The sequence below is a fragment of the Dermacentor albipictus genome, chromosome 1, assembly GCF_038994185.2.
Source record: "Dermacentor albipictus isolate Rhodes 1998 colony chromosome 1, USDA_Dalb.pri_finalv2, whole genome shotgun sequence".
NCBI lineage: Eukaryota > Metazoa > Arthropoda > Arachnida > Ixodida > Ixodidae > Dermacentor > Dermacentor albipictus.
Window position 1 is genome coordinate 270,180,116 of NC_091821.1, and position 13,265 is coordinate 270,193,380.

At 43.9% G+C, this 13,265-nt stretch overlaps 1 protein-coding gene across 9 annotated transcripts in view; it reads right to left on the reverse strand.

The window, feature by feature from the left end:
• RhoBTB (Rho-related BTB domain containing) overlaps nt 1-13,265 on the reverse strand; it is a 296,605-nt gene that overhangs the window by 41,325 nt on the left and 242,015 nt on the right. For 8 of the 9 annotated variants that reach the window (XM_065449522.1, XM_065449492.1, XM_065449540.1 and 5 more), the window contains 3 exons: nt 9,372-9,416; nt 5,359-5,566; nt 4,343-4,597 (listed from right to left, as the gene is read on the reverse strand). In XM_065449522.1, the coding sequence (XP_065305594.1) occupies nt 4,343-4,597; nt 5,359-5,566; nt 9,372-9,416 (508 nt within the window). The remainder of the gene's footprint in view (nt 1-4,342; nt 4,598-5,358; nt 5,567-9,371; nt 9,417-13,265) is intronic. The other variant, XM_065449518.1, reaches the window with a different exon arrangement.

Sequence of the window (13,265 nt, forward strand, 5' to 3'; positions counted from 1 at the left end):
GGGACCGAGCAGGTCTAATCCAACACGAAAGAACGGTTCCACAGGGACGGTGATCGGCTGGACATGACCGGCAGGTAGCACCTGAGGTGTTTTCCGACGCTGGCAGGGATCACAGGCAGCAACATAGCGTCGAACGGAGCGAGCGAGACCAGGCCAATAGAAGCGGCGGCGGACGCGGTCGTACGTGCGGGTTACCACAAGATGTCCTGCAATGGGTGCGTCATGCATCTCGAAGAGCACAGTCTGTCGTAGCTGTTTTGGCACGACAAGAAGAAGATCAGAGCCGTCAGGAAAGAAGTTCCTTCCATACAGAATGCCGCCCTGGAGGACATATCAGCTAACGGATGCGTCGGTAGGTGTAGAGTGCAGACGCTCGATAAGTGCTGACAGCGATAGGTCTCGGTACTGCTCATCGGCGATGTTAGCGAAGGCAGACACAGAGAAAATGCCGTTGGCGCTACTACTGTCGGCGTCGTCAGGCTTGTCGACCGGGTAACGAGACAGGCAGTCAGCGTCCTTGTGTAGTCGGCCAGATTTATAGGTGACAGTATACGAATATTCTTGGAGGCGTAAGGCCCAGCGACCAAGTCTTCCTGTAGGATCTTTCAGTGAGCATAACCAGCAAAGCGCGTGATGGTCTGCGACAACGGAAAAGGGTCGGCCATATAAGTATGGGTGGAATTTCGCAACCGCCCAAACTAGGGCCAGACTCGCTCAGTGATGAAATAGTTGCGCTCCGCAGGTGAGAGGAGCCTGCTGGCGTAAGCGATAACACGGTCATGGCCACACTGGCGTTGTGCCAGTACTGTGCCAATTCCGTGACCGCTGGCATCAGTATTGACTTCGGTAGGCGCAGAAGGATCGAAATGGGCCAGGACGGGAGGCGTTGTGAGAATGTCGATTAGATGTGAGAATGCAGAGGCCTCGTTATTGCCCCACTGGAAAGGGGCGTCTTTCTTCAAAAGCTCGGTTAGTGGTCGTGCTATGGCGGCGAAATTTATCACGAAACGGCGGAAGTACGCACAAAGGCCGATGAAGCTGCGCACATCCTTGACACACTTCGGAATAGGGAAGTGCGCAACAGCATGGATCTTGCCTGGGTCCGGTTGCACTCCGTTCGCGTCAACGAGATGTCCAAGGACGGTAATCTGGCGACGGCCGAATTGACACTTCAATGCGTTGAGTTGCAGACTGGCTCGACGAAAAATGTCCAGGACTGCTGAGAGGCACTCGAGGTGCGTAGCGAACGTTGGGGAGAATACGATAACGTCGTCCAAGTAGCACAGGCACGTGGACCATTTGAAACCGTGAAGAAGGGAGTCCATCATGCGTTCAAAAGTGGCAGGGGCGTTACATAGACCGAACGGCATCACTTTGAATTGATAAAGACCGTCGGGTGTTACAAAAGCAGTCTTCTCGTGGTCGAGATCGTCCACGGCAATCTGCCAGTAGCTAGAGTGAAGGTCAATAAAGGAGAAATTGCGAGCACCGTGGAGGCAGTCAAGGGCGTCATCAATCCGAGGTAGGGGATGCACGTCCTTTTTGGCAACACTGTTAAGGTGCCGATAGTCCATGCAAAAGCGCCATGAGCCATCCTTCTTTTTGACCAGTACAACAGGTAACGCCCATGGACTATATGATGGTTCAATAATGTTCTTGGCAAGCATTTTGCGAACTTCTGCGTGAATAACTTGACGCTCAGCTGGTGACACTCGATACAGGCGGCGATGAATAGGAGGGGCATCGCCGGTATTAATGCGATGTTTGACAGCTGTAGTTTGGGCCAAAGGACGATCGTTAAAGTAAAAAATATCGTGGTAGGAAAACAGAACGCGGTAGAGTTCACGAGCGTGCTCGGACGGCAAGTCGGGCGCAATCATTTTCTGTAAGTCAGCGATGGTACAATTTGCCAACTGCGATGGTAGAGGAGTATCGGATGCAGTGTCATCTATTGCAATGGATGCTACTGAGTGATCTGCGAATGAGCAAAGCTGGGCCAGAGACATACCGCGTGGCAGCACTTGTGTCGTCAAGCCAAAGTTGACCACTGGCAGGCAGACGCAATTCGCCGTAATAGATAAAACTGTATGAGGTACTGTGATCCCGTGTGTAAGGAGGACGTCTTGCATAGGAGCCGTGATGTAGTAACCATCGGGGACTGGTGGTGATGACACTAGGTCAACGTAGGTCAGTGCCGAAGGTGGCAAGCGAACGAAGTTGACGGAACTGAGGCGACTGGGGTGTGGTTCAGCAGGATCCAGAACAGGCAGGTCAAGGCGGAGAGTACTGGCGGAACAATCGATGAGAGCAGAATGTGCGGAGAGGAAGTCTAAGCCGAGGATGATGTCGTGGGGACAGTGGGCGATGCCTGTGAGTAGCACGATTGTTGAGCGATCGGCGAAGGAGACGTGGGCGGTACACATACCAATTACGGGGGCTGTTCCGCCATCGGCGACACGGACAACAGGCGTCGTGGCGCGCGTGATAATTTTATTGAGCCGGTTACGAAGGTTGGCGCTCATTACGGACAAACGCACCCCAGTGTCTATGAGTGCAGACGCAGAAACACCGTCGACCTGCACGTCAAGAAGGTTCAGATGAGTGGGCAACGTCAGTAGAGGATTTAGCGGCCTAGGGAGCAATGCAGTGTTACCACAAGATGCTGCATCGTCTAGTTTCCAGGCTGGGGGCGGCGTTCGAAGGGAGTCGGCGAATAGGAGCGATGGGGCTGGGGAGAGCGAGATTGTCATCGTTGGGGGGAAGGCGAACAAGAATAGGAGCGGTTCGGTGCAGGAGAATCAGCGGCGGCGTTATCGGAGCGTGCGGCATAGGGACAAGAAGGGCCACCTGGGGGGCGAGAGTAGGCAGTATAAGTAGACCGGGTCGGGGAACTCCAGCGACTGCGACAGTGCCGAGAAATGTGCCAGATTCGATGGCAGTGGAAACAAATGGGCTTGTCTTTAGCAGTGCGCCATTCAGATGGGTTGCGGAAACGTGGTGGGTAAGAAGATGTGGGACGGGGCGGAATCAAAGAAGCTGGGTGGGTATCAGGACGATGGGCCGAGCAGATGGTGTGAAGACCTATGTTTTCGAACTCTTGGCGGACAACTGCTTGGATCAGTGAGACCGTGACTGCAGATGTGTTGGTGGGACTGGAGTCAAAGGCAGCCAGATAGGCGGCCTCGATCTCACGCCGGACGATCCTGGTAACATCGGCAGTGTTGTTGGGACGAGGAGTGTCGGCACAGGAAGATGTCGCTGGGGTGTTGGGCAGACGGGCAAACTGCTGGTCAATACGTCGGCTTTTAGAGAGTTCCAGGCGGCGGCACTCTTTTATAACAGCATCCACCGTCGCTACGTTGTTGCAAACGAGCAAGTTGAAGGCGTCATCGGCAATGCCTTTGAGGATGTAGGCAACCTTGTCTGACTCAGTCATGTGGGTGTCAACTTTGTGGCACAGAGCCAAGACATCCTGAATGTACGTGACATAGGGCTCTGTTGACGTCTGCACACGGCCGGAAAGCGCCTTCTGCACGGCAAGTTGGTGACCGTAGGGGTTGCCGAACAAGTCTCGAAGCTGTGTCTTAAGTGAATCCCAACTGGTGAGCTCATCTTCGTGCGTGCGATACCAAACTCTATGAGTGCCATCGAGGTAAAAGACTACGTTGGCGAGCATAATAGTAGGGTCCCACCGGTTATTGCGGCTGACGTGTTCATACAGGCTGATCCAGTCATCGACGTCTTCCCCATCTTTGCCCGAGAATACGCCAGGATCACGGGGAGCGGGGAGAGTGATGTAGGTCGTCGAAGTGGCAGCAGGTGTCGGAGCCGGCGGAGTCAGGTTGTCGTCGCCGGGAGCCATGAAGGAAGGCTCGACGTACCGTCCACTGCGAAGCTCCGTGACGAGGTACAGGGAACGTCCACCTCCACCAGATATGTTACAGAGGAAGACGCAGACGAAAAGCTATGTACAAGTATATTTACAAGAAAATACGCTGCGCCTGGCCAAGAGGCAACAGCCCGCGCTAGCTTCTAATCGTCGTCGTCGTCTTCACACTGCTCGCCTTTTCGTGATCGCAGATATTGTTCCGTAGCAATATGTATGATTTTTGTCATGATTAAGGTGTGTATATCCCATGAAAACAAGCCAGAGTCTATAAGTGCTGCCTGGAATAGCCTAGCAGTGTGGCGATCATCTTGTTTTCAAATCTATTGCTGTCATGCAGTATGAGTGCTTCCACTGCTGTTAATGCAGATCTGGTTGTGTACCCCTTGTGGTCGAATTAGTAAAACCTCAAGTGTCTGGTAGCACTCTGTTTTGGGCAAAATTAATGAAACTCACCATGCTGGTGTCGCTGGAACTGCGGCCAGTAAGAGGGCTACACTCGCTGTTTGGATCAATAGCAGAGAAGAGCTCACGGAAGGCTTGGCAGGCTGCTGCCAAAAACCAGCGATGGCCAGGTAGACTTTCCTTACCCACGAAGAAGAGCACATCCGTGTATACCTGACCCTGGAACAGTGCTTGCATGTGTTCCAGAAATTGGCTGGCCGGCACTGACACTACAGGTGCCACAGGCTTGGGTGGGCAGAAGGGCACCTGCGCAGGAGGAAGCACACCTGACTCAGCAACAGAACAATACAGCACATGCTTCAACACCAAAGAAAACATATGGCAGTGCCCACAACTCTTAAATTACCACATACACACTGAATGTTGCCTAAGTAGGACCATGCCGTGGTTATTTAGTGGCTATGGTGTTGGGCTGCTAAGCACAAGGTCATGGAATCCAATTCTGGCCACGGCATTTTGACGGAGGCAAAACGCGAGAACACCCATGTACTATTTAGGTGCACGTAAAAGAACCCCAGGTGGTCCTACTTTCCAATGTCCCCCACTACGGCTTGCCTCATAATCAGATCATGGTCTTGACACGTAAAACCCCATAATCTAATTTTTTTCTTTTAAGTAGGACCACTAGATGTACACAACTTCTCTAACTAAATAAACCGCTGGACCATTAGTGCTAAAGCTTCGCACAAAGATGGAGTGGTGCAATGTGTGCAGTTTAAAACTATGCTTGTATGCATTATTTTATAAAAATATGTAAAAATACATGATCACAAGCAGTGCAGTAGTCGTATATTATCATGGCACTGCTAATAGTTTATGCATGTGATTGTGTGCACGTGCATGCACTTGTGAAATCGCTGTCACAATAGACTGTACAATATGCTTTGTCGATCATTTAGGTAACTGTTTCGTGGTCCCAGATGCACTATGAGTCACATGCAGTATGAATTGTTGCCACAAGTTTTATGCAATTTACAAACAATCTTTGGCAAGCAAAGACAATGGACCTGAATTGCTGGGTGCTGCACATGCTTGAGATTGGTCATCCAGAAGCGCTGCTGCTTCCTGGCCAGCAGAGCTGCCCTGATAACGTTGCTGAAAACTTCAGCTACACCAAAGTTGGTAAGAACACTTGTTTCATAATATGCAGCACCAATCTCTTTGGCTAGAAGGCGCCCCTGCTCTGGTCGCAATAAGTCGCTCTCCCTGAGAGGCCTGTCAAAAAAAAGAATGCAACACCTTCAGCAGACATCACAAGTTAGGCTTCTTGAGGCAGCTAAGCATTGTCCTCAGAAAAAAATTCACTTTCAAAAATACCTTCATGTGATGAATTCATAGCATGTGCACAAATGTTCATTCTTCAAAGTGAAACATATAAACACAAAATAAAATGTTGCATTAAAAAGTAACTGACTGAAAATGTTTAGCATGAAACTTCATAAGCAATTTTTTCGTTGCCTCCTCTCAAATTTAAAACTTTTTCTAAGTAACTAAAGGCTCAATTGCAATTGCAAACTCTTCTGTGTTATATCCATAAATAATGAGTCTTTGTTATTTATAACTATAGAAAGATGTCTCATTCACACACTGTCCTTTAATGTTTGTACTACTGTGCCAATCATTAATTCAATAACGATGATCCAAGAATCTTGCATGCACATTTTATATGAAATTAGCTTCACAACAAAGGAGCTAACATGGTGAAACAAGGGTGCAAACATAAAACAATTAAACCCAACATGAATCACAATGCAATGCTATGTCTAAACAATACATGCATGCACTTCACTGCTGTAAAGTAGGAAGAAAGGTGTTGTCAGTAGAAAGAACATAACTTTACAGCTTTGGGTGCACCAGAAAACAACCTGCATTTTCCAAATGCTACTGCATGATAAATAAAAATAGGTGTCTCCCCAGAAAGTAAAGCAAGATGGCAGGCACCCAAAGAACTTTTACTTGCATTAGACTGATGTTGCTAGTTGCCCTATGTGAAATCAAAACTCTAAGTTTAAGCACACGACAAACTAACAAATGGTTAAAAAATAGCATGCATATGTAACAGTGCAAACAAGTAACCATTGAGCAAAATAAAAGTATATATGTATATATATATATATATATATATATATATATATAAGCACACATTTCTGTGCCTTCAAAATTAAATAGAAAACAAAATATGTATAATAGATGGTTGAAGATATGCAATACATATAGGGTCCTATGTGTTTGTGTTTTGTATTTCTTGAAACTTGGGGGGTAGAAATTGCCTGTTATTTTTAAAGAGGAAAACCTGGAGAAATCAGCGTTTTTGTTGTCTGACAGCCTGAAGTTTGGGATTTTTGTGCTAACTTTTACAAACGATTAACACGAGCAATGGACTTCTTTTGGACATAAAACATTCTACTTAAGCAAGCGAGATCACCTATGGAATGAAAGGAGAGCTGTTTGCCAATCATGTGACGAACTCATCTGTACAAATCCTCATCGGCATGTAAGCATTGTTAACATTAATATTTTAAAAGAAACTACATGAACAAAAACAAGAGATGAGTTTTGCAATCCCTTGTTTACATTGTTCTTTGCATTTTTTTTGACAAACGAAAAAAAGTACTAGTAGTAGTGCACATGGGCATTCTTCGCAAAAGGCATAATGCTTTTCCCTGTCTTAAGGACCCTTGTTGACATACATTATCATATGTATTTTGATCATTTCTGTGTCCTTACACCTGTTGGGCCTTTTGTCCATATATTTGTTGTTGTCCTACTTTACGAATTCCCACATTGTGCTCTAGTCACAAATTAATGAAATACCAACAAACCGAATCAGCCATAGTTCTTTGAACATGTCACAGCTATCGTTCGCAATGAAGAGTAACGTCACCACTGTTTTCACTTCCTAGCATGTTACCGCCATTTACATGTATGCGATGTATGGGAAATGCAATGAAATGCACCATTGTTGCATTCGTGTAAATGTGGCTATTAAAAAAGCAACAAGCTTTCATTCCCTCAAGGCCAGCAGTGACAAATATATTATATATACCAGTTTCTGATTGAGTGTGAAGCAAAAAGGAGGCATATAGCACAATGTTCGTACTGTATATATGCATGAATTAATAATGATATATCATGACCACATGCTCACACAAAGTGGACAGCATTTATTATTTTTTAACACCTGCATTTATTATTATCCTTTACGAGAGGGCAAACTTTGGAGAGAAATCAGGTTTAACCCCATTTTTATGAAGCTTGTTCGGGGTGCAAAAAGTGGGAATTATTGGGTTTTACCCAAAAATGAAGCACCCTAAATATAACTAGTGTGCCAAACTTCTTTCTGGCCAAATAACTGTCTAGCATTTGCGCTCAATGTATGCACACTAGATGCCACTACTGAAAAGTTTCAGTGCCAGTAGGAAAAAGAAAGAAAATAAATACTAGCTTGTCCCTGCACCATAGCCACACCTATAATTCAGGATTGATAGATCCTGTTTTAGGCAGTTCTCAACAAGCTTGCAAGGTTACATCACAGATTTCTTCTAAATTTATTGTAGTCTTCCACAGGCTACAAGCAAAAGCAAATTGAAATAATTAGCATTAATGATGAGGATGCAGCAAGTGACTGAGGCTTCCTATCCACAACAGAGTTGCAGAAGTGCTGCCGTACAATCTTGACTTTCTTCAACAAAAATAAGGAACCATTATTCGACCCACTTTTGTCATCAGCGCAATATAGAGGGTAATCAAATAAGATACTACAGTGTCACAGCTGAAATTGACAGCACCTTCTGGCACTATCAATACAACTGGTGTGATTATCCAGCATGTTGCACTAGAAGTGAGCCATGCTTAACATTCCCCAAAAAGTGGCCATAACTATTTGTTCAACAACAGCCATTTTCGTAACAATATAATGAAATGGATGCTTCCATTGTGGGGTCTTGGCATATATTGCGATCACAGGCTTATGAATGCACTGAACAATTCCTTCGGACCTGGCCAAGTGAGTGAGATCTTTACCGGCATGTTTTACATCTTTGCTAACAAATGAATCAAAACTACAAGCACACCTAACTTTCAATAAAGAAAACCAGATGGGAAAGAAAAAGGACTTAACGTGTTAGGCACAGAGCAGAACTGTCTGAAATTGTATTCACAAGTGAATTTTTTCTGCTTAGAGGAGAATGTGTGTAAAATAAGAACAGAAAAAAAAAATACAAGGAGACTCCAGCGAGTGCTTAAAAAATTGAGGTAGTGGAAATTAATCTGGAATCGTTTTATGATGACTACTTTTGTGGATCAGTTGTAGGTCTAAGAGATAAAACCCAATAATGGTCAAATAAGGACTGTTGCTTGTTCGATCACTTTCTGTCTTGTTTGGATAAAGCCCAACAAGCAGAGAAGCTTGTACCATTGACAACAGAAGTTCTGGATCCTGGCCATGGTGGCCACATCTCGATGGGGGCAAAACTACGAAAACACCCGTATCCTCAGATTTAGGTGAACGTAAAAGAACCCCAGATGGTCCAACCGAAGTTCTTTGAACATGGAAGCCATGAAAAAAATATATCCTTGCAGCTTAGGTATTCCGTCTGGAACACCACGTTCACACTTTGTGCTCTATGATCTACCCTGGAAGCCCCAATTTTGAGGCTGCAGGCCCAAGTAATGCCCAAGCTTTTTGACTTTCACATTCAGGGCACTTTTGAGACTAGCTGTACACATAAGTGTTAAGAAGGCAGTCTGTGCATTCAGGATGGGTTAACATAGTGAATGAGATATGTAAAGGAAGCATTTACAAGAAACATAGCTGTTATGCTGGTGCAGCAGAACCTGAAAGCAAGCAAACAAAAATAATGTGCAATAAACATCCACTAACATGCAATGCACAATGACAGGCTGTTGGCACATGCAGCAAGGACAAGGTGTGACGCCCACAACCAGAGAAGCACATGCCCAGGAGGGCTCTCATTTAGAGTGAGTATGGTGACTGAGAAGTAGAGACTAGCTCAGGTACCTTCCAAACTCTGGAAACCTGCAAGACACGCAGGGATGGTGCCCCCTGCAAAAACACGAGCACAGACAAACAACCACAGTTACGCTAGCTTGGTACATAGTGAACAAGGCGTACACATGTGACCTGAGACAAGTGACGAATGAAACTCTGCTGCAAGCAGTTCCAAACTTGTAGCCACCTTGAAATAAATGTGTTCTGCTCATACCAGCCAAGCTGCCATCACCTATGTCCCCTTCAAACACGAGTAAAATTTTGTCCATTGAAAATTTAGTTGTAACACAAGGTGTACACATCTTTGTAATCATTAAAACAAATACAGCAGCAGAAAAGATTAAATATTTGAATTTTTCAATGACTTTTGTTGCATCGATAAATTTGGTTGCCTTAACTGCCAGAAATACTTCCAAGTACAGAAACATAATCTACTACTTCATGTGCAGTGTCCAGCTACTTGATAAATTTGGTGGATGGAAATCATTACTGTCCAAAATAATATATGAAGAAAACTCGTAACAAGACCATATAGAGCTAGTACTATGAACAAATGCCCAGATATCTATGTTCCAACTCATTCTCATAACACATTGCTTGCATAATAATCAATGTTGCAGCATAGATGAAATCAGAAATATATTAGAGCTGTATGCAACTGATTTTAGACGTCATTATTTTTATTAGTAATTCTTACCTTAGCATGTACAAGTGTGCATTCAGCACCTTCAGTGAATAGGGAGAAGAATGTTATGAAAGAGTTCTGCTTGTTTTTGTTTTCTTCTAACATTGAGAAATATTTGAGTGCTTAAAGAAATTTTATTACTCAACGTTAAACTTTGAGTGAGTGCACATGCTTTTCTCTATGCAGCTAGCTTTGAAAGCTTTATTCTGGACAGCTTTGGCTTTTTGATGGACAAATAAAACTCATGTACTAAATAACATATTGCCGTGTAAACTTCAAAAATGAATATTTCATCTGCTTGGCTAACTTGTTGAACCAAGCCCCACTTTTTCACCCCCCATTATCCTGCGTTTCCACACAGACAGATGAATTGAACTGGCAATGATACCCCAAGCACTGAACAGCTGAGATTAACAGAAATGCTTTAAAAATATATTATTGCCTGATTTTATATTTACAATGCTCCTGTGATAATACTCCTACCTAAGACCTAATTGGCTGATCTGTGCCAAGCGAAATTAATGTGCGCAAAAAAGATTTTTTTTTTCATGTATAACATGTGATGGGTGTGATTTGGGCAGACTGGACTAAGTCCAAGCAACTTCAATTTTCACTGTATTTAATATTCGTCAATGATATATGTATGTACAACTGACAATGCTATTGTGGCATGCTATCAAATTCAAGGACCTGTAGAAGGCTCTATGTACATCAACATTTCCTTTGAAAGCCAGCTGTATGGTACATTTCCAGAAGCTTGAACAGCATGTTGTAGGATTTCACTTGAAGTCCCAGGCAAAAGCTTACACATATTGATGGAAGTGAAATCAGCCGAGCTATCCCCATGTGTGTGAATATGAAGTGTGTAAAATAAGGTGTTTAGAATTAGAAGGTCAGTAAAGAGAAATAATAGAACAGCTTGACTGGTAAAAAAAAAAAAAAATTCTTTTAAGACACTGTATGTGTTTCGTTGACGGAAAAGTGCCGTTTATTGAAGGGCCCCTCACTAGGCCCAATTGCAAATTTCGGCTATACACTACAACTTGTAGGGCCTATTGCAGAAAAACTTCGAATTGGTTCGTTATTACAGGAGATCAGAGAAATTGAACAGTAACATTGCCATGCTGCCAGCAGGTGAGCATCAATGCCAACATAGACACTCTCCCCTTCTGCCTCAACTAGTGTCCTAAAGTGACATTTCTTCCCTGCCTTCTCCCATACTAGAGCCGAGGGACCATGTGGCATTTAGGTTGCAAGCCCTGCCTATTTTTTTTTTTCTCTTCTTTGACTTGTTTTGTTGCATGGCACATTCCCAGTGGTGGCATTGTGCATTCTGCACTGAACGATTTACCGAGGTCAGGTGCCATAATCAGTGACATTTCAGGAACTGCATTTCACATATAGGCATTTGTGCATGTAACCTTGACTCTCTTATTGAAAGCGGGGTTCCCTCAAGAGGAAAGGCGCGTGGGCTTCTGTTAGAAATTTCAGCTGTTTTTGCATTGTGCAGCTGTTTGATACCTAGCTGACAATTGCCACCATGTGATCTACAAGCTGTGCTCGTCTCTTCGCACTGCTCAAACCTGGTGAGGGGCCCTTTAAAGGAAGAAGCCAGGTCAAAGCCTTTATTTTTCATTTTCACACTCTAGCTGCAGCATATGTTGCATAAGTTGGATGTTACTGATTTCACAACAACTTCATGTATCTGGGCCCTTCATGCACACATACATGTTCATGAAAAGTTCATGAAATCTGCCGGATGTTTTTAGTCTTCACTTACCTTCAAGTGCAATGTAATGCTTTTTTTTTTTCATTTGTAGATAACTAGCCACCTGTGAGCCGATGCTGCCAAGGTCTATACAACATCACAGGCAGCTGACGCAGGTACTTCAAGGTTGCATCATAACCTTGTCTTCTGTCATTGCATTTTTCCTAGCTTTCAATTAAACCCTCTGCTTGCTATAAGACTGACCACATTTTCATTTTTAGAAGTGTATAGTCTATATATAGGCTAACTTCACACGTAATTTACTTTAGCACCCCTTTGACAAAAGCAGTCTTGTCATAAAGCTGCCAAAATGCAGCTTCATATTCTTGTTTTTTGTCTAAATGTGGCATGTGCATGTACAAGCATTAACGTGCAGCAAGGGATGTGCAAAGCAATTTGTGATTGGTGCCAAGTAAAAACAAACAAATACACAAGAAACATAAAGCCAATGGTGACACCACCAAATGCTGTTAGCTGCAGGTGTGGACAAAAAAGGCATAAGCAGACCTGCATTAAAGCATTTGCGCCTCTGTTCAATTGGTATTGATACTGTGAGCATCTAAGACCCAAATATTGTGCAGATGGCTGATATCTTATGGATCTGTCACAAGAAATAAAGCAAAGCAATCTAGTTCGTTTTCACAAATTAATCACTGCTGGCTTCAATTTATGGTTTCTGATTAAATTGAAATATTCTGTATCACTTTAGCTGTGGTTTTCTCATATATTTATTTATGCTGGTTGATCTTAAATACATTCACACACACTTAAAGTATATTTAACTTAGTGTATCTCACAACACTATGAACCATGTAAACTGCACTTTGATGAATTTATCTTAAGCCCTGCTTTCATTAACTCAGCTGAACTTTTAGAGAGAGTCATTTTATGCCACCTTGAAACTTGACCATCTGCAATTTCATTGAAAAATTTCAGACTTTCAGAATAGCACACTCTTTTCACAAAAAACATTATGTGAAAGAAATGCTTTACCACTTGCAAGTCTCCTTCAGTAGTTACAAATCACAAAGCAAATTTTGAGACTGGCAGAAAGATCCTGCATATAGAAGCAATGCAATGTCCTATCAAATGTACAACGTGGCATATCAACCCGCCATGGTTGCTTAGTGGCTATGGTGTTGGGCTGCTAAGCACGAGGTCGCGGGATCGAATCCCGGCCACGGTGGCTGCATTTCGATGGGGGCAAAATGCAAAAACACCCGTGTATTTAGATTTAGGCGCACATTAAAGAACCCCAGGTGGTAGAAATTTCCGGAGTTCCCCACTACGGCTTGCCTCATAATGAGAAAGTGGTTTTGGCACAAAAAAAACTCCTTTTTTTTTTTTACGTGGCATTGCATATTTACTAGGAGCACCTCAGTGCGTATTCAGTGGCTAAAGATACAACTGAATTTTTTGCTAAATCACTGTTCACACTGCCGTGTGCAAT